The 25,964-nt window shown below is 37.5% G+C and overlaps 1 protein-coding gene across 3 annotated transcripts in view; it reads right to left on the bottom strand.

Annotated features, from left to right (window-relative positions):
- Nucleotides 1-25,964, bottom strand: part of src (v-src avian sarcoma (Schmidt-Ruppin A-2) viral oncogene homolog) — an 80,443-nt gene that overhangs the window by 10,161 nt on the left and 44,318 nt on the right. For 2 of the 3 annotated variants that reach the window (XM_051659605.1, XM_051659603.1), the window contains 8 exons: nucleotides 25,451-25,694; nucleotides 23,900-23,999; nucleotides 20,354-20,371; nucleotides 10,076-10,174; nucleotides 6,933-7,036; nucleotides 3,851-4,000; nucleotides 1,759-1,914; nucleotides 1,093-1,272 (listed from right to left, as the gene is read on the bottom strand). In XM_051659605.1, the coding sequence (XP_051515565.1) occupies nucleotides 1,093-1,272; nucleotides 1,759-1,914; nucleotides 3,851-4,000; nucleotides 6,933-7,036; nucleotides 10,076-10,174; nucleotides 20,354-20,371; nucleotides 23,900-23,999; nucleotides 25,451-25,691 (1,048 nt within the window). In that variant the 5' untranslated portion in view covers nucleotides 25,692-25,694. The remainder of the gene's footprint in view (nucleotides 1-1,092; nucleotides 1,273-1,758; nucleotides 1,915-3,850; nucleotides 4,001-6,932; nucleotides 7,037-10,075; nucleotides 10,175-20,353; nucleotides 20,372-23,899; nucleotides 24,000-25,450; nucleotides 25,695-25,964) is intronic. The other variant, XM_051659606.1, reaches the window with a different exon arrangement.

Raw genomic sequence — 25,964 nt, 5'->3', positions numbered from 1 at the left:
CACACATCCAACACATTGCATCCTAATTCATTATACTGTTTACTCAAGTACATCAGCACCATAACTGTCAAACAGGAATGAAACCGTTTACTCACGTTTTTGCGGTCAAGTTCAAGTGTTTTTAACTGCACCGTCCTTCAATAACAGTTCCTTTGCAAAGCTTGAATCGTATTGACTGATTGACTGGTATATGACTGTTTCAAAAACAGTAATTGTGTAATGTATTACTTAGAACTAATCATGCAATTCAAGTTAAATAATGGCGGTTAGCTGATCACAATTAGACTGACATGTTTGGGGTTCCCAGATTTCAAGAGGTGAAATCCTCCAATCAGATCTTTACACTTTCACAGTTTGGAAATATTCTGCCAGTGTGACACTTTAGTTGTGCAATCTGGCAACCATGAGCGCGCAAGCTCTCTGTTCAACACAAAAAAGAAACAGGTGTGTCGGTGTTTAGCGATGGGTTGAGTACAAAAGTTTTCAAAAGTCTCAAAAATGGCCAAGAGAACAGTAGCCTATAAGGAAATATTTTGTCTTTCTTTAAAAAGAAGAGAACAGAAGGTAAGATATTGCTATGACTAGTGAGGTTACAACAAGTAGCCAACATGTTTTAAACTTTTTAATTTTCAGGGTTTCACCTAAAAATCGCTTTTGTGTGTAGAACAACTTTTTGCACCACTGTTTAAGCATCCTTCATAGAAACAGCCCAAACTTCCGTTATAGTTCGGTTATGAATGAACTATCTAGAGCAAACCTTTTTCATAACGTGGATTGTTTTCACAAAATTAATCATAAAAATACAATAACAGAGGGTAACAGGTGCATGTTATGGCCATGTGTAAGGGGCAATGAAGTGACGCTCATTTTTTTGTCCAGATCTATTAAATAAAAACTTGAATACACCTTTTCTGTGATGAGCATATTTTCAGTTTCTGAGTTTGAAGCCATATTCATTTTTTTTTTTTCTGGGACTTCAAGTAAAAATGTGGTGTCCAGAAACAGTAAAAAACAAAAAAACAAAAAAAACAAACAGTGCATGAACAGTGCAGAAGAATCTCTGTTCAGTAGAGCGACTTCGGCACTACTGACCTTGTCCCATGTACTCAGTAACGATGTAAATGGGCTCCTCTGAGACGACAGCATAAAGCTGCACAAGCTTCTCGTGACGGAGTTTCTTCATAACTTGTGCCTCCTGTAGGAATGCCTCAGGAGACATGGTGCCAGGCTTCAAAGTCTTGATAGCCACGCGTGTCGTACCGTTCCACGTACCTGATGGGTAAAAAAACAAAAACACAATTGGTATTTCGGACAAAAGGAATGCTTCAAGCTGTGTAACCAATAATGTTTGCGCATAAATATCGCGAATGTGCCAAGTGTGAACATGCAGAAATATTAACATAATTTGAAACGTATGCAAAATAATCTATGGCAGAGAAAAGACTTTCAGCATCTAACGAATTAAATTGTATGGAAAGTCTGGAAAAGAGAAGCCTGGACATTCTGCTACATAATTCATTTTGGGTTCTGCAGAAAAATTGACAATGTGTTTTGAGTTGACTAAATTGATTTTACATTTTTGACCATTTCTAATTTTGGGTGGACTAAGTTCAGTATAGTTTGTCCATTAGCAAACAAGCTTTGTCTATAACGTGAACACATTGCTTGCATCATGATTACACAAGCAATGTGTTAATATGCAATTAACTGACAAAGCTTACATTTTTCATTAGATGAAGTTGAAAAGAGAAGTCTTACCCATCCAGACCTCTCCAAAACAGCCCTGGCCCAGTTTGACGTCCAGTCTCAGAGAGTCACGTGGAATCTCCCAGGCGTCCCGAGCAAGACCCTGAGTCTGAGGTTTCAGGACTGGACACACATCAGTTAGACAGTGACACAGACCGTCTGCATGTTCTGTGACAGAAAGACGGACAGTGAGAGAGAGAGACAATGCATTAATATTTGTTGACACCGTTAATGGCTTTTACTGTTACTGCAGCAGGCTTTTTAAATCGGTTTTTATAAAATGAATAATTCCAGCTTTAAAATCTGACTGGATGAGCCACTTGCTAGCAACTGAACAATAGCCATATCAGCTAAGTGTGAACATACAGTATATGCAATTAATTCTATATTAATGCGCCAAGTTGTTTGGCAGCTGTAAACATCCAAGAGTTAGGGTAACAAACTGTTACAGTATCTTATAAGCATAATAAAAAATATCTGTAGCATGGAAAAATGTTAGAACTAATCACAAAAGCACGTGTGGTTGAAAAATGTTTGTTGTGATTAATATTAATATTTTTAAATAATTTTAATAATAAAACAATAGACATTATTATTATTATTATTATTAATAATAATAATAATAATAATATTTTGTTAATAATAATAATAATAATAATGTTGTTGTTGTTATATTAAACAGTAATAATAATAATAGTTCATTATTTATTAAACATTTAAAAGCAATAAACTATGTGAGGGTATCCATTATAGTGATTTTACCATGGCCTCTAACTGTGGCTTATTTCTTTACAATAAAACTGCTAGTTCCAACTCTGAATTCTGATTGGATGAGCTGCTCAAAAAAGTTGTAAAATGCTTATAAACACAAACATGTGATTGCACAATAAATAGACAGCATATTTGCCAAGTTGCTTGGCAACCGTAAACAGCATACACTATATGCACAAAAAAAAAAAAAAATTCACATTTTTTATTTATTTATACATTTAAGTATTTATTGAACATTTGATGTCTTCTGATATTGCTGCTGCAGCTCTAACTAAATAACTAAATCAGCCTACTATCATCTAAAAAATATAGCCAGAATAAGATGTTTTGTATCCACTCAAGACTTAGAGAAACATGTTCATGCATTCATCACCAGTAGAGTGGACTACTGCAATGGACTTCTCACCGGGCTTCCCAAAAATACCATTAGACACCAACAGCTCATTCAGAAAGCTGCTGCCAGGATTCTTACCCGAACAAAAAAATCTGAACATATTACTCCAGTCCTCAGGTCTTTACACTGGCTTCCAGTAATATTTAGAATTGATTTTAAGGTGCTATTACTCATTTATAAAGCACTCAATGGCTTAGGACCTAAATATGTTGCAGATATGCTTGTTGAATATAAACCCAACAGACCTCTAGATCATTAGGGTCAAGTCAGTTAAAAACACAGAGGGTTCTGTCAAAACAAGGTGAAGCAGCGTTTAGCTATTATGCCACCCACAGCTTGAGCCAGCCTCCTGAAGAAGTCAGGTGTGCTCCAACAGTAGCCACATTCCGATCCAAACTGAAAACACATCTGTTCAGCTGTGCATTTCTTCAATGAGCACTGTGCTGCACTCACTGACTGCACTGCATCATTTTATTTCTGTATTCTTTTTCTGTTTTATTCCTTTTAAATCATTTTTACTCTTATTTCTCGTTCTTTACTGGTTTTTAAATTCATTTTTTTTTTTATATATATCTTGTATTTTCTTTATCCTTTTATATAAAGCACTTTGAAATGCCATTGTGTATAAAATATGCTATATAAATAAACTTGCCTTGCCTAAGGGGTTTTTAGGCACTCTGCTTTGTGTCATGCTTCTGTACACCCCTTTCCCATGGTAAAGTCACTCATGCACAGCCTTACCGGCTTATTGGCTTATTATCATATGAAGAAGAGAGTAATTAAGTTACTTCATCATGCAGTGGCTTTATGGCTTTAAATTCCATATATGGTACAGTTTTTTTCAACAACCCAAGTTTCCAATTCCAAAAATAAGAGAAAATCACTTCTCATTTTCACACGTTCAAACAAAAGCAGATTCTGTGTGAGAAAAAGACTTACGCCGATAGTGATTCACCAGCTGCTGTAACGTACTGAACTGTGTGCGTGATGTGATGTAAAATCCCCCGCTGTCCAGCTTCCTGATCTTGTAATGTTTGACATTTAGGCCTTTGACATTGTCATAGTCCAGGACGGAAAGACAATAAGCACCTAAAGAGAAAGAAAGGACAGATTTGAGGAATGAACTGAGATAAGTCAATGGGTCTGGTCGACATGGAAAAATAAACTCTGACATGTTTCAGATTTTAAAACTGCACAGTTACTGTGGTGAAACCATATTTTACAATTTTGCAACATTTTATAAATAATTTTTTCCCCCTAAGGTCCACTTATAATGTTTTTCACGACCATGTCACCACCATTTTCTACCTTCTCTCTGATACTTAGAATTAAACAGAATGTTTATGCTCATGTAGGCAAAAACGAAGACTTCTAAATAGCCATCTTAACTTGTACTGAACCCGGAACATTCCTTAAAGTTTCAATAAATGGTCCAGATCGACTGGAAAGGAAGCTTTGCATTGCGATCATTAGATAATTTCTACACAGTAGGCTAAATCAAACTCTTACGTCAAAAGAACTAGGAAAATCCTGTATTTCATATACTGAACTGCTTAAATCGAGAGAAAAGATAGGGGTAGCAGTCAGCAGAGGGCGCTCCTCAAGGCTCATTCATTCATTCTCTCTCTCTCTGTCACTTGCTTCCTCATTCCCACCGCAGTCTCTCTCAGTGCTGTCTCTTTGGGGTTTGACTCATCCTTCAGTCTCGATCGTACTCATTTTCTCTCTCCCTGGGCAATCTCGGCCCCTCCACATGCCCAGTAGCTCCGCCCACCTCTTTGCTGACTGTATGAACTGTGAGATATGGCTCAAGGTTATAGGCACGGCTTCGGGATGACCTAATTCTTTTTTCGCTCTCTTCACATCCCTGCAAGCGGTACTCTGACCTGTGTTTCCCACTCAACCAGAGGGGACACACACAACCTAACCTTTTTCACTCTAAGGCTCTGTTCCAAAACCTAGTGAGCTGCCTATGTAGCCAGTATTTTAAAGGGATAGTTCACCCAAAAATTCATTATTTCTGACATAAAGGTTGATTGCAATAGGCTGCATGATTCTGCTACCTTCCAAGATACTTTTCTTTAGACCAAATCCAATAGCAGCATTGCGTGTATTGTTCGCTATGAAGACAATGTCATAACTGAAGCTCAGTGAAAAAACAAATCATGGATGAAGTAACAGAAATGTCAATAAACATACTCTTAATATAATACAGAAAAGTGTCAAAAATGTAATTCACTATAATTGATAAAGTAGGAGTAAGTCAAAATCCATTTTTATGGAAATCAACATTGTGCCACAAATGCTGTCGATTGAGCTTAACTTGTATTGAACCCAGAATATTCCTTAAAATATTTACAATTTTACCAATATTTCTGTGTGCTATGTATTTTTATGCCTTTAAGAGTATTGCCAGAGATTGTTTAGCCCGAGACAGACCATTTGTTTTAAATTGAATGGGAGTGTCTAGAAAAACTGGGCTGCAGGTGGTCAGTCAGCACTTACTCTGCTGATGACGAAATTGGCATGTAAATGATACTTTGGCCTTAAGAAGGCAGCTGCCTATATAGACCATTTCAAGTACTGTTCGTCGGTTTAAGGAAGTGACGTCTATGTCCCTTGAATATTTTCAGCTACTGTAGTTGTCAAACTCATTCAAAACAACAGTGGGAGGCGCTTCAAACATAGTGCCTTTAACACGATTAACGTTACTAATATTACTAATTACTACTGCAATAGAATGTCATTATTACAAATTGGACCACGCTGTTCGGTGGCTGGATGCCCCATGGATGCCTGGAACTAACGGAAATTAAAGTGTTTACAGAAAGAGCAACAACGAATGGATGCATAAACCGCATCAGTGAAGCGAGACGGCTGGATACATGCAGTATTAACAAGTGTAGGAAATGCAACAGCACACGTCTTATCTCTCTTAAGTGAATGACATTTTTGCCAACTAATAGTAAATTTGATAAGTAGCCAGCTAAACTCTACCTAAGTTGGAGTATTTGTTTGCTGGCTCTAAAAGAGACTATAGATCGCTCCCATTATAATGAACCATGCTGCGCAGGTCATTTACATTTATCCAAAGCGACTTACAAATGAGGAACATAAGCAATTTGTCTCACAAAAGTCAACAATATCTGCAGTATTGCACTGCCGAGTTCTCAGAGTAGCTGGAGTAGTATAAAAGCAAGTGCAGAAGGGACACTCAAAGAAAGTTTTTTTATAATAAAAAACCTTACCTTGTCTGAAAGCCACAGCTTCATTGATTAAAATAGGAGTGATTCAATATTCCCAGCCTTGCCGCTGAGGAAATAATTATGAGCATCTGAACTACGATGCACTTTCATCTCCTCTCTCGCGTAGATGTTCGGTATCAACAACACGTCTGGATAAGTCACTTCAGGTAAACTTTTGATGTTCATTGAGAAAATCTGCTGACTCAGTGTCTTATTTAAAGAATCCAGTAATGACACTTCATTGTTTATTTTCAGTTTTTGCAAATATCGCATTTTGTTCTGTTTTGGTTAGACTTTAAAAGTACGCGCTAGTTGACGGTTCTGGGCTATAAAAATGCCGCTACTGTAAATGTTTCAGGGCAAGACATGCTTGCACAGTAGCATTCTAATTCCATTGTTATTGTTTACATCCTTGAAATAGTCTATAGGCAGTAGACAGCAAGGCAGTTTACTAGGTTTTGGAACAGACCCTTACTCTTTGCATATCATCTCAAATATCGGTTTAAACTTCATTTATGCAGAATCAGCTCAACAGGCTATACTGATCTAAACAAGGAGCAGAGATCATAACAATGTTTGGAGAGAGAGGAAAGACGGATGACAGCGAGGGAACGGTTGAGGAATAGGACATACATCGAGAGCAAAGGGGAAGTCAACCACATGGCACAAACTTCCTCAGTCTAGATACTATACATAAGAAATGCCCATCCATCCATCCATCCAATCATCCATCCATAGGTGTTTGGAGCTCTTACATATTGTTCACATTCATTCACCTTTGGTGGTCTCACTCTCTCTGACCAGGAAAGTTCCTCTCCTGTTCTCCAAACTCAAGAGGAGTCGCTCAGAGTCCCTTCTTGTAATCTTCCCAAAGTACCACCTGGACAGAGACAGAGAAAGAGGTTTAAAAGAAGAAATCACATGTATGTACCAGCATGTCTGAGACCATGCAGCTGGCCAATCATAACACCACACCACCTTTGCTACTATATCCTCATCTGACTTATGCTGTATGAGATGCTGAAAATGATTTAGGTTTCATAATTCAAACTAGATGTCGAGACAAAGCATTGACAAAGTTTAAACTAGTTTTAAAAGCTTAAAAGTTCTGCAGACTTTTGAATTTTATGACAGTTGGCCCATTTGAACATTCTATCAATGATCGCGTTTACAAGCACGTTCTTACACCGATTATACTTAATAAGCCGACACCTTGTGTGGTCATTTAAACTTGTGTGTTATCCAAAGTGTGTAAGTGTTGCACATGCCTGTTTAGCAGAGAATAACCCAATGCTTTCAAGTCTCATTTAAACACGTTTTCTTGCGTTGCCGGTTTATTGATTTGAAATGTAAACCTGTAAAACAGAGTGGAGGCAGGGGCGTCGCCGAGCTCTGTGCTGTGGAGAGTGAAGCAGGGGAGACGAGTGGTGAATGATCTCCACCTGTGCTTAACACCTGTCTTGTGTTTCAGTGACGAGTGACGGGGGCTTTTAAGGAGAGGAGACAGTGGCAGTAGAGGGAAAGAGCCCAGCTGACAAGCTGCTCATGTGTTGCCTGTTGCCGTTCCCTTGTTTCTAAGACTTTGATTTGTGTGTGAGCTTTTTTTGGTTGTCGCTGCAAGCAAACGTGTTTTTGTTTAAAATAAAAGCCTTTCCTGAGTTGGATTCACCGTCTCCCGCATCCTCATTCCCTGGACCTAAGGATCTTGTTACAAACAGATTATTTCAATAAGCTGATTTTTGACAGATATTGGTGCGGATGTAACCCTCCTATGGTATTTGGTATTTTTTGACTGAAATAAATTTGACTCTTTTAATAAAAAATTGAGCAGTACAACATTTGGACACAATGCAGAAAAAAAAAAAACACACACACACAAAAAAAAAGAAAAACAGACAGAAATTACAGGGTAAGACCCTAAAACATCCTTAGTGCAAAACATACACACCCTCTCACACACACACAAATGAACTGGTGAGACTGTAAAAAAAAAATCACTCACATTGCTAAACACATACAAATGAGAGGGTGAGATTATAACATACAATGCAGAACACACACAACACACACACACACACACACACACACACACACACACACACACACACACACAACCAGGGCTCTACAGCCATCTTTTTTGTCATTACTGGCATTGAAAATCATCTGTTGTTTTCTAGCTGATGACAGGAATCTGACACATTCACACACTCACACACACGTTTGCAAAATACATTTTTACTATAGAAAGTTTGAAATGGCAAAATGTTTACTCTTCTGTTTTATACTATACTATGAATTTTCAGAATTTTGCATTCATTTCTGTTTCTTGATGTTCATTTTCTTTGCATTATTTTGCATTTACTTGAGTTATTACATTTCTGTTTGAAATAAATTTTTGGTGAAAAATGGTTATTTTGTGTCTTCTCTTTGTAACACCATGGTCAGGTTTAATTGCAAGCATAATGAAATTAACGGCAAAAACAAATCAATTATAAAATGCTAAACTTTGACAAACAATAGTGATAATGTCTAAATGCATATATTGTGATAAAATATAGAATTAGGTTACAAGCCATCAGACTACACAGTAGGTGGCTACAGCCATCTACTGGCTGTTACTGTCATGACATGGTTTTCAAGTCAAGTTATTTATATTCTATTCACCAGATGGCAGCAATCTACCTCCAATTTATGTCACATTCTCATATTTTCTTCATGTTTCAACTTATAGCAATGTAGGTTCAGAATTTTTTTTTCTCCAAAAATGTGCTAATTTGTATATACAAATTAATGGTAAAATTTAGGAATTTACATGTAAATAAGCATAAAATCCCAAAAGAAATGCATAATTTTATTGTTCTTACTTCATAGAAGAGAAATGGTGTCATTATCATCATCAAAAATAAATCTGACCCTTCCAATTAAAAATGACTGCGAATACCATAAATGCACTCAATGTAAGTCAATGAGATTTTTAGAGTTTTGATCGTCCACTGGGTGAAACTCAGTCCGATCAGACACTACAGACATAGCACACTAAGGCAGAACGGTCTGAAGGTCTGTGCCAAGTTTGATGTATGTAACTTGAAATCTTTAGGAGTTTCAATTGATAATTTTGGTCTTGGTTTAAGGATTTTGGAAAAACCCTAAACAATGTCTGTAGAATAGCAGTATGTTGACTGTCAGCACAACATAAGCTGCATTTAAGGGTGGTATTTGGATTTCATGACTGACCCCTTGACATAGTCTCTGCAAGAACAGGAAGAGTGTGGTTTGTTCTTTGCCACTCATGGAAAGAGCTCCCTCTGAATCTTACCTTTTCTCCAGAGTCAATCTGAGATGACTGGCAAGGCAAGGGTGGAAAAATGAGTCATTACAGGTTTTCAAAGGAGTGCCTGTGTATATATGTTTAATGTGGCAATAGACTGAGCAACAGCATGTGTGTGTGTGTGTGTCTCAGGAAAAACTACGAGTTGTCTATGATAAAAAACAAAAAAAACAAGACCGACAATAGTAGGCGAGGAGTGGCCTGGGGCAAACAGTAGTATTACAGTAACGTTTACTAACAGTTGTTCAGGAAATTAAAGGTCTTCAGGGCATGAGGAAGGCTTTTTCTGTCTAACTAATGATGAAGGAGAGACCATTTCAGAATATGAAAGAGGGAAATAAAGAAAACCATGAAGGATGAACCATGAAAAAATATGTACTCAGATCAGGACGGAGAGAGAGGGAGGGAGGAATATGAATCGTTCTATTGGTCACGTCACACATGCTAGGCTTAATCGAGTGATCTAATTGGACGAGAGTCTGAGAGGAGAGTTCTGAGATCCCAAAGAGGGAAAGAGTGCAAAACCAGAGGAGATATGGAAAGGAGAACAGCAAAGATAAGAAAAGAACAGCGAGGAGGAAGAGGATTTACTCTTCAGCCTGGATGGAGTCAGACGGTGCCACGTAATTGCTGGGGATGTAGCCACTCTCTCCTGTCGTCAGCGAGCGTGCCAGCCACCAGTCACCCTCCCTAAGAGAGAACACACACATAATCAGTAAAAACACACACACTTTAATACTGTCTGCTGGATGCACCTGCAGTACGCCCTCACAAGACTCACATCAAACAGATTTGGTGACACATTCAAGATAATTTTATTACCCGCCCAAAACATACATCCTCACATTACATCGGTGCAATGACATTAAAATTCGGACAAAGCATTTTAAAGACATTAAATGCTTTAGACAATGTATTGGCACCAAACTATGTGTAAACATGCATTAAAAGGGTTAGTTCATCCATAAATAAAAATGATGTCATTTATTCACTCTCACACCAATACTTCTTCTGTTAAATACAGCAATAGATGTTTTGAAGAATGTTTGCATTCCATATAATAAAAGCATATACTGTAGTGACCACGGACTGTCAAGCTCCAAAAAGTATCATAAAAGCACCATAAAAGTAGTCCATATAACTTGCATGCTATATTACAAGTTTTCTGAAGCTACATGATAGATTTCTGTGAGGAACAGACCAAAATTCATTGTTATTTCCTTGAGCCCTGGTATACTTCCGAAGCATAAAATAATATAAAATAAAACAAAATTACTTTCTTAGTATAGAAAAGAGCAGCATGAACAGTTTTCAAAACATTTCCTTTTATGCTCCATGGAAAAAAGAAAGTCTTTCAGGTTTGAAACAGCATGTGGATGAGTAACTGATGACCACTTTCATTTCTGAGTGAACTACCCATTTAACTATTTAATATTAAACTAGCAGATTTATAAGTCAAGTCATTTTTATTTGTTCAGCGCTTTTCACAAAACAGTTTCAAAGCAGCTTTACAGAAAATCATGCATTAACAAAAAAATAAGACTGTAATATCTATAAAGTCTTTGAGTGATCATTGTGTAGTTTGATTAAATAAACTCAGCAAAAAAGAAACGTCCCTTTTTCAGGACACTGTATTTTAAAGATAATTAGGTAAAAATCAAACTTTACAGATCTTTATTGTAAATGGTTTAAACAATGTTTTCCATGCTTGTTCAGTGAACCATAAACAATTAATGAACATGCACCTGTGGAACGGTCATTAAGACACTAACAGCTTACAGATGGTAGGCAATTAAGGTCACAGTTATAAAAATGTGGGACACTAAAGAGACCTTTCTACTGACTCTCCCTGCTCATCTGTGTGAACGTGCCTTAGGCATGCTGCATAGAGGCATGAGGACTGCAGATGTGGCCAGGGCAATAAATTGCAATGTCCGTACTGTGAGACGCCTAAGACAGGGCTACAGGGAGACAGGAATGACAGCTGATCGTCCTCACAGTGGCAGACCACGTGTAAAAACACCTGCAAAGGATCGGTACATCCGAATATCACACCTGCGGGACAGGTACAGGATGGCAACAACAACTGCCCGAGTTACACCAGGAACACACAATCCCTCCATTAGTGCTCAGACTGTCCGCAATAGGCTGAGAGAGGCTGGACTGAGGGCTTGTAGGCCTGTTGTTAGGCAGGTCCTTACCAGACATCACCGGAAACAACATCGCCTATGGGCACAAACCCACCTTCGCTGGACCAGACAGGACTGGCAAAAAGTGCTCTTCACTGATGAGTCGTGGTTTTGTCTCACCAAGGGTGATGGTCGGACTCGCGTTTATCGTCGAAGGAATGAGTATTACACCGAGGCCTGTACACTGGAGCGGGATCGATTTGGAGGTGGAGGGTCCGTCATGGTCTGGGGCAGTGGGTCACAGCATCATCAGACTGAACTTGTTGTCACTGCAGGCAATCTCAACGCTGTGCGTTAAAAGGAAGACATCTTCCTCCCTCATGTGGTACCCTTCCTGCAGGCTCATCTTGACATGACCCTCCAGCATGACAATGCCACCACCCATACTGCTCGTTCTGTGCGCGATTTCCTGCAAGACAGGAATGTCAGTGTTCTGCCATGGCCAGCGAAGAGCCCGGATCTCAATCCCATTGAGCACGTCTGGGACCTGTTGGATCGGAGGGTGAGGGCTAGGGCCATTCCCCCCAGAAATGTCCGGGAACTTGCAAGTGCCTTGATGGAAGAGTGGGGTAACATCTCACAGCAAGAACTGGCAAATCTGGTGCAGTCCATGAGGAGGAGATGCACTGCAGTACTTAATGCAGCTGGTGGCCACACCACTTTTGATTTTGACACCCCCCCCCCCATACAAATATTTACACATGTTAAGTTTGCTGAAAATAAAAGCAGTTGAAAGTGAGAGGATGTTTTTTTTTTTTTTTGCTGAGTTTATGATTGTAAATTGTGTATACATTTTTTATAAATAATAATTGTTTTTAGAACCCCTGTGAGCAAGCTGAAGGCGACTGAGGCAAGGAACACAAAACTCCATAAGTTGTTGGTTAATGGAGAAAAATAACCTTGGGAGAAACCAGGCTCACTATGGGGGCCAGTTCCCCTGTCTAACCAGCATGAATATAATGCCAATATTATTTATTTATGTGCAGTGCAGGTCATGGTTTAAGATTAGTAAACTAAGTAAGTGTTAAGGTCCAGTGTTAAAAAAAAGATTAATGACTAATGTCTTTGAAGTCCATCCTGGATAAACTGCAGAATGCATAGATGCATTGTCCTTTGTTAGTTGGCTGATGAAGGCTTTTACTGGCAATTAAATTATAGTCTATGTATTCCATTTCAAGAGTGTAGTCCATCAATAGACAAAGGTGATGCAGGCAGAGATCAGTGAGGTGCATCGCAGTTCAACCAGCAGGTCATTACGGTGAGGTTCGGTGGGGTCCATCCTAAATCCAAGGTTCAGGCAGTGGCATATGAAGTATCCGATGTCTTCCAGTTGGAGTTGGCATCAGTTCATTCTCTGAAGTCCATCGTAAAAGTTTGAAGTGATGTCTGGCTAGCACCGGCTGCATTTAGTCATCATCACTCAGAGACACATAGCCGTGGAGTCTGACACCAAGCAGGAACGGAGCTTGATCTAGCCGGCTCTGGTAACCTCAGGATATGAATCCCAAGGTTGAGACATGGACACAAATAGAATAATATTAGCGTAGATGTTACTGAAGTTTATGCAAAGTTATAGATCATGATAGATATTTCTGGTTCTGGCAGACCTAACTAAAGCAGCCTAATTGTGAGTTGATGGATAAATTAGGTATATGCCTGGCTAAATAGATGAGTCTTTAGTCTAGACTTAAACTGAGTGAGTGTGTCTGCGTCCCGAACAGTGTTAGGGAGATTATTCCATAGTTTAGGAGCCAAATAGGAAAAGGATCTACCTCCTTTTGTGGATTCTGATATTCTAGGAACTATTAACAGGCCAGAATTTTGTGATCGTAATGAACGTGATGGAATAAAGCGTGTCAGAAGGTCACTTAAGTACTGTGGAGCTAGAACATTCAAAGCTTTGTATGTAGTTAACAGAATTTTAAAATGAATGAGAAATTTAACAAGTAGCCAATGTAACGACAATAAAGAGGGGCTAATATGATCATATTTCTTGGTTCGTTAGCACTCTGGCAGCTGCATTTCGAACCAATTGAAGTTTATTTATTGAATTTGCTGGACATCCTCCCAGTAATGCATTACAATAATCTAGTCTTGAGGTTATGAACGCATCAATTAGTTTTTCGGCATCAGCAACAAAGAGCATGTGTCGTAATTTAGCAATATTTCTGAGGTGGAAGAATGTTGTTCTACAAACATTGGAAATTTGATTTTCAAAGGACCGATTGGTATCAAATATAACACCCAAGTTCTACACTGTAGAAGACAATGTAACAGTACATCCATCGAGAGTCTAATTATATTTTAGCTGCTTCATTTTTTAAGAGGTTTTTGGTCCAATAAATAGTACCTCTGAATTGTCGGAATTGAGTAGAAGGAAATTTCTGGCCATCCAATCTTTGATTTCACTGATACACTCTGCTAATTTGGAGAATTATGAATTTTCATTGGGTTTAGAAGAAATATAAAATTGGGTATCATCAGCATAACAGTGGAAACTTATTCCATAATTCCGGATAATATCTCCCAGGGGAAGCATGTATAAGGAGAAAAGCAGAGGCCCTAAAACTGATCCCTGTGGCACTCCATACTTAACTTTTGTTTGATTTGACAATTCAACGTTTACACATACAAAGTTGTAGCTGTCTGATAAATAGGACCTAAACCATGCTAATGGAAGTCCACTAATGCCAACATAATTCTCCAGCCTATTCAAGAGAATGTCATGATTTATCATATCGAAGGCAGCAGATCAGCAGATCTAAAAGAACTAGAAGAGAAATTCAGCCGCGATCAGATGATAAGAGCAAGTCATTTGAAACTCTGATTAGTGCAGTCTCTGTACTGTGATGGGGCCTAAATCCTGACTGAAATTGTTCATATATTCCATTTCTCTGTAGAAATTAACATAGTGGAGGACACTACCTTTTCTAGTATTTTCAACATAAATGGGAAATCGGTCTGTTATTAGCCAGTTCTCCAGGATCAAGCTGTGGCTTCTTAATAAGTGGTTTGATAACTGCCATTTTAAAGATTCTTTGGACATGTCCTAAGGATAGCAAGGAGTTAATAATATTAAGAAGAGGTTCTGAGATTACAGGGAATACCTCTTAAGAGCTTAGATGGTATTTGAGGCTTTTGATTTTTTTATAAGTTTTGTTAGCTCTTCATGACCTATGACAGCGAAGGATTGAAGTTGCTCGTGAGGAAAATTATGAGACACTGTTTTCTAAGATGCTATGACAGTTGATTGCATAGTTCCAATTTTATTTCTGATTATTTCAATTTTAACAGTAAAGAAATTCATTACTATTGTGCTGCAACAGAATATCTGGTTGAGTCGATGCTTTATTCCTTATTTTCTATGAGTTTGCTAAAATATGCTGACCTGGCAGCTTTTCTGTAGCTACAGACATGATCCTTCCATGCACTGCAAAATACCTCTAATTTTGTATTCTTCCACTTGCGCTCCATTTTCAGAGCTGCTCTCTTGAGAGCATGAGTGTGATCATTGTACCATAGTGCAGGGCTTTTTTTCTTGAATTTTCTTTAATCGAAGGGGGGGGGGGGCAGGGGCGACACTATCAAGAGGGCTAGAGAAGACTGTATTTATATTTTATGTAATTACATCAAGTTCTTCTAGACTTTTGGGCTTACTGAGTATCTGAGACTATTCTGGAAGATTATTAGTGAAAGAATAGTTCTACCTGAACGATAGCGTGGTGAAGACTGAGTGACATTAGCTGATCGCAGCAAACAAGAGACAAGGTAATGATCTGAGATATCATCGCTCTGTGGTAGAATTTCTATAGTATCAACATCAACTCCATATGACAGAATTAAATCTAGCGTATGATTATGGCAATTAGTTGGTCAAATTTTGTCATTTTCATTATCTATGTGAATGTTAATGTCACCAACAATTAAAGCTCTATCTACATTAACTACTGGATCTGATAGAAAATGTTTCAAATTCAACAAGGAAATCTGAGTACGGCCTGGGTGATCTATATACAGTACTGCAGCAAGGGCAAAAGATGACAGAGATTTTTTATTTATATCTGACAGTGTCACATTAAGCATTATTAGTTCAAAAGACTTAAACTTATATCCTGTCCTCTAAGTAACACCAAAAACTTCACTGTAAATTTCCAACACCACCTCCTTGACCCTTCAGACGAGGCTCATGTTTATAACAATAACCTGAATTTTTACCTGAATAAACCTGAATAAACTTCAGATGCGGATTTAAAACATCAGCAAAGAAAAGGTATGCATACAGTACACTACAGTACACGTTGTCATATCATTATGAAGTAATTCATTTGTTGACTAGATGCTGCATTTGTAGAGAACAGCAGTATGTTTCCGACAAGGCTGAGAGGACGCTAACAGTAAAGCTAACCTCAAGCAGTTAGAACAATGTGACAAAAATACACGCAAGTCCTACCCAAATGTAAAAAACAGCACTCCTGCACGAGACACTGAATAAACAAAACAAAGGGAAACAAAGACATTCATCTAGCATGCGTTTACATAGAAAAACAAATGGATGGTTGCAAAAGCGTTCAGTGTGAACAGACCTTACAGTTGGTGGAGGTCTTTGGCCATTGCGTCTTGCTCTCTTATAAGCGTTTCTCAGATTAAGCAATGAGTTGTTTAAATGCTTTGTCAGGAAAGATGTTCAACTTGGAAATGTGTGTCTATCTCGAGATCCTCGCGTTTGGTTCCAGTCTGCTGTGATCCGTCTGTTTGAACAGCCCTTGGTCTGGGCTCATAGTCTGAGCCGCTTCACCACTGAGTTCAGCCGAATACCACTGCTATCTGGGAATATTGCTAATCTACATACAACTGTACTGAATAAAAAACAATTTGGTATTTCGCTGTTATTATGAAGCTCAAGTCTGCGGTAGTATACTGTGTCATCACTGCAATTGTAACACCATGTGAACTGCCTATTAAAGCGTGCCCCCCCACTTTTGACTTAACATTTGAGAATATGGACTAACTAAAACTTTTTATTTATTTATTTTATGCACATTAGTTGAAAATGAAATGCTCTTTTTTAACAGCTAGGTTAGGAATGTTCTATGCAATAATATAATGGTGCTGTATGGTTTATGTATTTATTGCACCCTCTTGTGGACTAAGGAAACAACAATTTAAAAATCAGCTTTTAAAATGAAAATATTAGTTCATATACTGTATATTAATATTTATTTATTTCATTTAAAAAAGTACAATACATTTTCATGATACCGTCAGTACTATTTTACTTTGAGTGTTATTTTTTCATTCAGTATCAATTTTTTAAAACTATCGGTTGATTAATCGGTTATCGACAGGTACTGCCCAACTTAGTTATTGGTATCAGTAAAATCCACTATCGGTCGACCTCTATTAGAGAGGAAAGCGGCACCTTCCCTGGAGGGATGGAGTCCGTCTCTCTTTAGCAGGTCAGATCTCCTCCAAAAACTCTTCCAACTGTCTATAAATCCTATGCTATATTCCAGACACCACTCAGACATCCAGCCGTTCAGTGACACTAATCTACTATGAACCTCATCACCACAACAAGCAGGGAGGGGGCCCGAGCATATTACAGTGTCTGACATAATTTTTGCAAGTTCACACACCTATTTAACATTATATTTAGTGATCTCCGACTGATCGAAGCCAGACATCATTAGTGCCGACATGAATAACAATTTTAGAAAATCTACGTTTTCTAAATTTGATCTGATGTCAGATGCTCGAGCCCCGGAAATGCATTTAACAATGGTGGCTGGAGTCTCTATTTCCACGTTCCTTACAAGAGAATCACCAATTATTAAAGAGCACCTATTATGGTTTTTCAAATATTACCTTTCATGTAGTGTTATATAGCTGTTGTGAATGTAAAAAAGTCTGCAAAGTTTCAAAAATCAAAGTGCACGAAATATGGAGTTATTGACACTCAAAAGAAAGAACCGATTCTGAACACCTGAAATGAGTCATTAGTAATTCGTTAGTAGTTACTTCCTGTACTAACCTACGCAATTTGGTAACAAAAAACCCGCCTATGGTCTGTTTACATGTACAGCCAGTGCAGGCTGTTAGCCTGTTTGCTGTTAGCCTCTGCTAACCAGCTAACTCACATTACTATCAAACTACATATAAACTTACCACAGAGAAATGTACTGTTATCGTCGTACTTGCGATGGTGGTTCAGGTTGATCTTCCGATATATCACTATAGGACTTGGGCTCAAATTGGTAAGGTAAAACAGAAATTTTTTCAGATGGAGCTGAAACTCGGATATGGTAGTGGGTGTTTCTTTCCGACACGTGCTGTAAGCGGTAGACCAATCACAACAGACTGGGACATCTGACCAATCAGAGCAGAGTAGGCTCTCTGAAAGGAGGAGTTTAGAATGAATCCTTTAGAACGGATCATTGAAGGAGTTGTTTTTGACACTGGGAAAAAAAAGGTAATGCTGCAATTTAAATTATGAGCAAATTAAAGTGTTTTTAGACCTTGGATGCATGTAAATCTATTGTATGAGACCTTTAAAACAAAATTAGGCACGTTTAAAAATCACAATAGGTGCACTTTAAGGCTCTTTCAATATGATTCTCAGTGGGTGCATCACTGAGTAGGGAGAATCAATTGGAAACCCTAACAGTAACGGGAGAGTGGTGTTGCTTTCTGAGCGAGTATGCCGTCGAGACGTCACCCAAATGCCCTGCTGCGGGGGCTCTAGAGCCGGAACCAAAGTGTGTGTGTTGCTCGCTGTACTACCCACATCCACAACAGTATCCACCGGCTTCTCTTTCTCACTGACCTCCACTAGTGTTCGGATACGTGTCTCTAAATCACTAACCTTCTCCGTCAGCCTGACTAATTCCTTACATTTATCATATGTGAATCCCTCACTGCTGACGGAAGAAGCTATAATAAACATTTGGCATGCAATGCAGGAAGAAATAACATGAGCGGATGCCATGACTTACCGCAATTGTTTGTTGTTGTTATGGTTGTTCTTGAGCAGTGAAGGTTTGAGATCGATGTGGTTCCTGATCAGCAGATGTTTGAGATTGATGCAATAATCCGTGTAAAACACAGTGGAGAAAACGAATGCATGCAGTCGAGACACGAGGGAAAAGAAAAAAGAGAGAAAACGGGCGCGTGCGGTAAAATACACGCAGATGAAACAGTAGAAAAGCGGAAAAACCCGAAGCACGCGGTAAAATGGCAAAGGATAAAACGATGAACATATAAGAATAAGCAATGCTAAGCAGGCTAGCAAGCTACAAACACTTGTGCAGCGTGCCTTATGGAAAATATACTATATAAGTTAGACTTCTGAGTGTCTGTTGTTTTCGAGTCTTGATGAGGTTTAAATAATAGATAGTTTTAGTGTGTGTGGTAGGGTGTCAGACAGTGACTCACTCCCTGAGCTAAAGTAATACAATTTTATTTGCCAAGACCCGACAAGAAACTCTCCAGGCCTCTGAGCAAATGCTTACTGTCGTTAAACTTAACTAAAACATAACCACCCCAGTGAAAACAATGAAATATAAATATACACAAAAACATAGATGGGCATATTTATATTCACAATACAAATATATTATTCATATGCAGGGTACCATTCAAAATTCATGTGTTAACTGATAATTGATGTACATGAGAAACAGTGATTCTTTGCTGGGCCTATTAGAAGAATGAGAATGAAAAAAACAAACAAAAACAAAAAACAAGGGTGGGATTTAAACAACAATCTGGGTAGAAAACGTTGGTGTCTCTTGCTAAGGATGCATCCCAATTTGCATTTATACGTCTGCTTTATGCACAAAATTAATTACTACCATATCATAAAACAGCATTTTGCAAAGTTCTGTCTTTTGTTGCTTATTGTTTGAATTTGCACGTTAGCGTTAGCATCCAAGTTCAGCACCTTAAAATTCATATTGTTTGAATTTGCATGTTAGCATCTAACTAAATTTGCTATCTTAAAATTTTGTTGAGTATGTAAGGTAGTGTCAGGATCTTACTAAATTCACTATTTTAAATTTCATATTGTTTGCACATTATCATCAAACTAAATTTGCTATCTTAATATAAAGTTGTCTGAGTTTGCATGTTAGCATTAGCATCTAAATCAATTAGCTGTTAATATTCAGTTGTTTGATTATGAATGTTTATGTTGGCATTTAACTAAATTAGCTATTTTAAAATTCAGTTGTTTGACTTTGCACGTTAGTGTAAGCATCTTAATTTGTAATCTTAAAATGTAGTATTATTTTTTAGGTTTAGCAATTTAAAAAGTGCTGTGGCAGCTTCAGCCAAACATTGTGATCCCTTTGGCATACTAGTTTTAATGCTCTATCAACTGAGACATGATAACTGTAATATCACACAGAGTACAGAGAGCATGGAAATTGGGATGTAGCCTAAACAATGTAAAATAGCAATGCCTAATACACCAAAGATCCAACCACAAAGTCAATGTGAAGGACAAGTATAAAATGGAAGTGAGTGAGCCAGTTTTCAAGAGATTTGACACTATTTCTGGACCACTTTCAGTCTCTAGAAAGCCAAAAAAAAAATCTCAGGTGAATATGGTGAAATGGCACACTCATACAAGAACACATAAAATGGACATTGAAAGCTGAAAGGCAAGAGCTGCTTTACCAACCTGGGGTTCAACTTTCTCCTACATAAAGAACGAGGGCATGTAGAAGGAAACAGAGGAGATTTTAAGAGGTTTTGAGATTAAAAGCACACGGCAGAAGCTACAGACATGCCCACATACATAAAAAAGATTTCAGGTCAGCATTCACAGCATTCACACATTGAAAACATGCTGTTTATTGAACTCGGCTGTGTTCATCACTGTCAAGTAGTAAAAAATGGAAATTAATTACTATAATGTAGATCTGATTATCTCTAAATGTCTCTAATTGTGTACTGACACATGATTTGGAATGCCCTGTTAAGCCAGAGCAGCTAGATAATTCACTAAAAATCTGATTATTATCAAGGGCTTCTGGAACAGGGTTATGAACAGTGGACCGTGTAATGATTAAATGCATCTTTCTGTATAGGGGGTGAAACTCACAAAAACATGTCCAGATCACATTTCACCCCAAAATCAAAAGATAAAAATTTGAATTGTATTTTTTGCATAAAGAAAATGAAGCCTATTTTTAGGACCATTAAAATGTTTTCCGTATTGTAAAAAAAAAAAAAAAAATGGTTTTAGTTATTATTTTAGCAATTCTTTTTGGTGACATTTCCTCTTTCAAATCCTCCCTTACCATAATGATGGATGGATGATTTACAATTTTTAAGTAAATCCCATCTTTACTGTAAAACAATACATTTTCTTTTAATTAAAATCAGGATAAAAGCAGTACAAAGATTACTACTATGTAAACATCCTTTAGAATTTAATATATTATTTTCGCATTACCGTGATGACAAAAATATATATTTTTTTGTATTACGTTTTGTGTTTGTCATGAAAATGTCTTTTAGTTTTTTCTTTTCTTTCATCTTTTCTTTCTTTCTTGTTCTTTTATTTGTTTGTCTGTTCTCTTTTCTTGTTCATTAATTCTCTCCTTTTGTTTGTTTGTTCATTCATTCTCTCTTTTGTTTGTTAATTCTCTTCCTTGTTTGTGTTTTTTGTTCTCTCTTTCATTTGATTGTTCTGTTCTTACTTTCGTTTGTTTGTTCAGTGTTTTCTCTTTCTTTAGTTTGTTTTCTTTCTTTGTCCTTTTCGTTTGCTCGTTCTCTTTCGTTGTCCTTTTCTTTAGTTCGTTCTTTTTCTCTTTCGTTCATTCTTTCGCTTTCATTTTTAATTCTTTCGTTTGTTCTCTTTTTTCTTTCCCATTCTCTATCGTTGTTGTTCTTTCTCTTTGTCCCTTTTGTTGTCCCTTTCTTTCGTTTGTTCTTTCTCTTTCTTTCATTCTCTTTCTTTTGTGTATTCTTTCTTTCTTTGTCCCTTTCTTTCATTTGTTCTCTTTCTTTCGTTCTTTCTTCCGTTCTCTTTTTTCTTCCCTTTTTTCTATTTCATTCTCTTTCATTCATTCTTTCTCCCTTTCGTTGTCTTTAGTTCATTCTCTTTCTCTTTTGTTCATTCTTTCTTTCATTTTTATTTCGTTCGTTCATTCTTTTTCTTTCATTTGTTCTCTTTCTTTCCTTTTTTCTTTCATTCTCTTTCATTCATTCTTTCTCCCTTTCGTTGTCCCTTTCTTTAGTTCATTCTCTTTCTCTTTTGTTCATTCTTTCTTTCATTTTTATTTCGTTCGTTCCTTCTTTTTTCTTTCATTCTCTTTCTTTCGTTCATTCTTTTTCTTTCATTTGTTCTCTTTCTTTCCTTTTTTCTTTCATTCTCTTTCTTTTGTGCGTTCTCTTTCTTTGTCCCTTTTGTTGTCCCTTTCTTTCGTTTGTTCTTTCTCTTTCTTCCGTTCTCTTTCTTTGTTCAGTGTTTTCTCTTTCTTTAGTTTGTTTTCTTTCTTTGTCCTTTTCGTTTGCTCGTTCTCTTTCGTTGTCCTTTTCTTTAGTTCGTTCTTTTTCTCTTTCGTTCATTCTTTCGCTTTCATTTTTAATTCTTTCGTTTGTTCTCTTTTTTCTTTCCCATTCTCTATCGTTGTTGTTCTTTCTCTTTGTCCCTTTTGTTGTCCCTTTCTTTCGTTTGTTCTTTCTCTTTCTTTCATTCTCTTTCTTTTGTGTATTCTTTCTTTCTTTGTCCCTTTCTTTCATTTGTTCTCTTTCTTTCGTTCTTTCTTCCGTTCTCTTTTTTCTTCCCTTTTTTCTATTTCATTCTCTTTCATTCATTCTTTCTCCCTTTCGTTGTCCCTTTCTTTAGTTCATTCTCTTTCTCTTTTGTTCATTCTTTCTTTCATTTTTATTTCGTTCGTTCCTTCTTTTTTCTTTCATTCTCTTTCTTTCGTTCATTCTTTTTCTTTCATTTGTTCTCTTTCTTTCCTTTTTTCTTTCATTCTCTTTCTTTTGTGCGTTCTCTTTCTTTGTCCCTTTTGTTGTCCCTTTCTTTCGTTTGTTCTTTCTCTTTCTTCCGTTCTCTTTTTTCTTACCATTTTTCTATTTCATTCTCTTTCTTTCGTTCATTCTTTCGTTTGTTCTCTTTCTTTCTTTCCTTTTTTCTTTCATTCTTTCTTTTGTGCGTTCTCTTTGTCCTTTTTGTTGTCCCTTTCTTTCGTTTGTTCTCTTTCTTCCATTCTCTCTTTCTTTTCTTCCCATTTTTCTATTTCATTCTCTTTCGTTCATTATTTCTTTCGTTCGTTCTTTTTCATTCTTTCATTCATTTTTTGTCGTTTGTTCTCTCTTTCTTTCTTTCCTTTTTTCTTTCATTCTTTTGTGCGTTCTTTCTTTGTCCCTTTTGTTGTCCCTTTCTTTCGTTTGTTCTTTTTCTTCCGTTCTCTCTTTCTTTTTTCTTACCATTTTTCTATTTCATTCTCTTTCTTTCGTTCATTCTTTTTCATTCTCTTTCTTTCATTTGCTCTCTCTTTCTTTCTCCCTTTCGTTGTAACTTTCTTTCGTTCATTCTTTCTCATTCTTTTTCTTTCATTCGTTTGTTCTTTTTCATTCGTTCGTTTGTTCTTTCTTTTTTCTCTTTTTCTTTCCTTGTTTAACTCATTCTTTTTCTTTCGTAGTTTTTTCTCTTTCTTTCATTCTTTCATTTGTTATTTCTTTCCAATGTGGACATGTTCTTTACAGATTTCATGAAATTCACCCATAGGCCTATCTATTACACTGCCTACAGCTTGACATTAAAAATAAACAAATCCCCAGATCCACTTTGTACTGAAACCAGAGGATATTACTGAGAGTGTCTTTTATCTTAACGGCAGCACTGTATACTGGAATAAGGAAGTGAACCGCAGGTTTTGAGAGGAAGGAAAATGCTCCCTTTGGTCCAGGAAGGGAAGTGGAGGTAAAGATGAGCAGCTGAGCTTTTTTTTTTTTTTGTGCACAGGAAGACCAAAAAAGGAATCAAGAGAACAAAAAGCCGTCATCTTGCACAAATACAGCACATTCAGAGGGAGCCAGTTCCTATGGTTACCAAGAGGAAGGGGGGGGGGGCTACGTTTGCTTTGGGGAGTACAGCAGCCAGCACAGCCGGAGCCCAGACAGATGCGAGACATGAGAATGTGTGTGTTTGAGGATGTCTGCCTATGAGGGTGTGTCTATTGCCCTCCAGAGCCCTGTTATTCCTTACGTGTTATTGACAATCTGGAGTCGTTCTCCTTTCCTGAATGACAAATCGGAGGCGGTGCGTGACTCGTAGTCATACAAAGCCACAAATGTGGTCACGCCACCTATGGGGGAAAAAAATTGAGATAAACCATAAACCATTATTTTTATACATTAAATTCAAAACATCTTGCATTTCATTCATTTACGATAAATTTCTAGTTCAATGGTTTTTTTGTTCTTCAATAAGTTGGTAATACAAGATGTTATGGAAAAAACAATGATAGTCTAGTCTTGTAGAGTCAGGTTTATTGACTATCGACATGAAGTCTGGTCCACATTGCAGCTTATTCTGGCCAAGAACTGCCAACATGGGCATGAAGGGAACGGGTAATGTCTATACGGTAGCACTTGTTCCGTGGAAACTACGGCTGGATGAAAATTGCGATCTTCATTGGAAAGATCACGATATTGATTCTTAAATTCCCAAGATTTATCTACCCTACTGATGAACCCTCTACTGTACAAAGAGAGTTTAATCAGAATTGAACCGGGAAATCTGTATTAATACCCAGCCCAAGTGGAAACTTTTGTGAAAACATATTCGTAATGAGAATTTCACAAAGGTTAGCATCTAGACATCTACAAATAACCAACCACATGTCATTTTTTTTTGTATTTTACCTCAAATTTAAAAGGGTGGGTAAATCTGAATACAATGATTTCTCAAAGAAAGAGTGGTGTACAACAAAGTTGTAGCTCATTTAAATATTGCCACAGCAGTCCCAGTGAATGGTTGTAAGGACGATGTCGAATACATTTTTGGAAAACATTTGAAGATTTCACAATCAGAATTTTCGTCCATCCAAATGTAATAATTACCAGTTGTTTCATGGACAAAATTCAGCAAATACCGCAAATAGTTTTTCACAGGAATTGGAGCAATTTGGAATTTGTAGCAGCCTTGTACCTTCATAAACATGATTTTGTGACACTGTGGAAAAATATAAACCTGTTTAACTTGACTTCAGAAATTGTGCAATGCAAGCCAATCAGATTTGAGCTTGCCATTTTGGAAAATCCTTTGTCGATGCATGCAGTAGCCATGAATAATTGTACAGACAATACCGAATTATTGAAAAATTATCGTAGATAGTCATAATTTTGGTCCGTCCAAAAGTAAAGAGTACCAATTATTTCATGGACATATTTCCGCAAATAGGTTTTTGCAGGAACTGGAGATTTGTAGCAGCTTTATACCTTTTTTGTGACCCTGCAGAACGATATAGACCTGTGTATCTTGACTTTTGGCAATTGCGTTAAACCGGCTAATTTGATTTGAGTTTGCCATTTTAGAAAATCCCTCGCCAACGCATGCAGAATGCATCAGACAGTCCATGAACCCGGTCATAAGGTGTTCTGTCAGAGTAAGAGCCTAAAAATAGTCAAACTTATGAATCTCATGGCCATACACTCAGACTTCATTGCTCATTTCCTCAAACAGTCTGACTGTTTAAGTCACCAAAAGCAGAACCAAGTGGACACAACCATCCCTGATTAGACTGTGGTGTTTTACCCGCTAGCGGGCATCTGTGAGGTGAGGAGATGCTGTTGTCTGTGGAGTTAACGCCTCCGAACAGCGCCTGCGCTGCATTGATGATTTTTGGCTGGGTGTCACGTCTGGTGCCATCCACAGTCGGGCTTCGGTTGGGCGTGAATGAGGATTGGTTGGGACTGTGGTGGTGTCCTCCAGTGCCGTCGTCCAGACTACGGGAGCGCTGGCCTAGTTCTTTGGGTTTACTCTTGGTCCCACCCATGGCCTGGAGAACAAAGAGACTTTTTAAAGTTGACTACTTTTATACCACTTTGTCATTTGCTGAAGCTTCTATCCAAAGCATTCACTTTTTTAGACTACTGGATATGCCGTTCTTTTATTCCTTATAAAATATATTTTTCAGAAAAATAACTTTCATGCAAATTGTAACACTAAACACTTCAAACTAATATTTAACCCCATCTGATTGCAGCATCTCTAGAGACGAGCCTGTTTACATGATTTATGCATGCAATATTGTATTATTCCTTAAGTA

This window comes from Myxocyprinus asiaticus, chromosome 28, assembly GCF_019703515.2.
Source record: "Myxocyprinus asiaticus isolate MX2 ecotype Aquarium Trade chromosome 28, UBuf_Myxa_2, whole genome shotgun sequence".
In the NCBI taxonomy this organism is placed as follows: domain Eukaryota; kingdom Metazoa; phylum Chordata; class Actinopteri; order Cypriniformes; family Catostomidae; genus Myxocyprinus; species Myxocyprinus asiaticus.
This window is presented reverse-complemented; position numbering and strand designations above follow the sequence as displayed.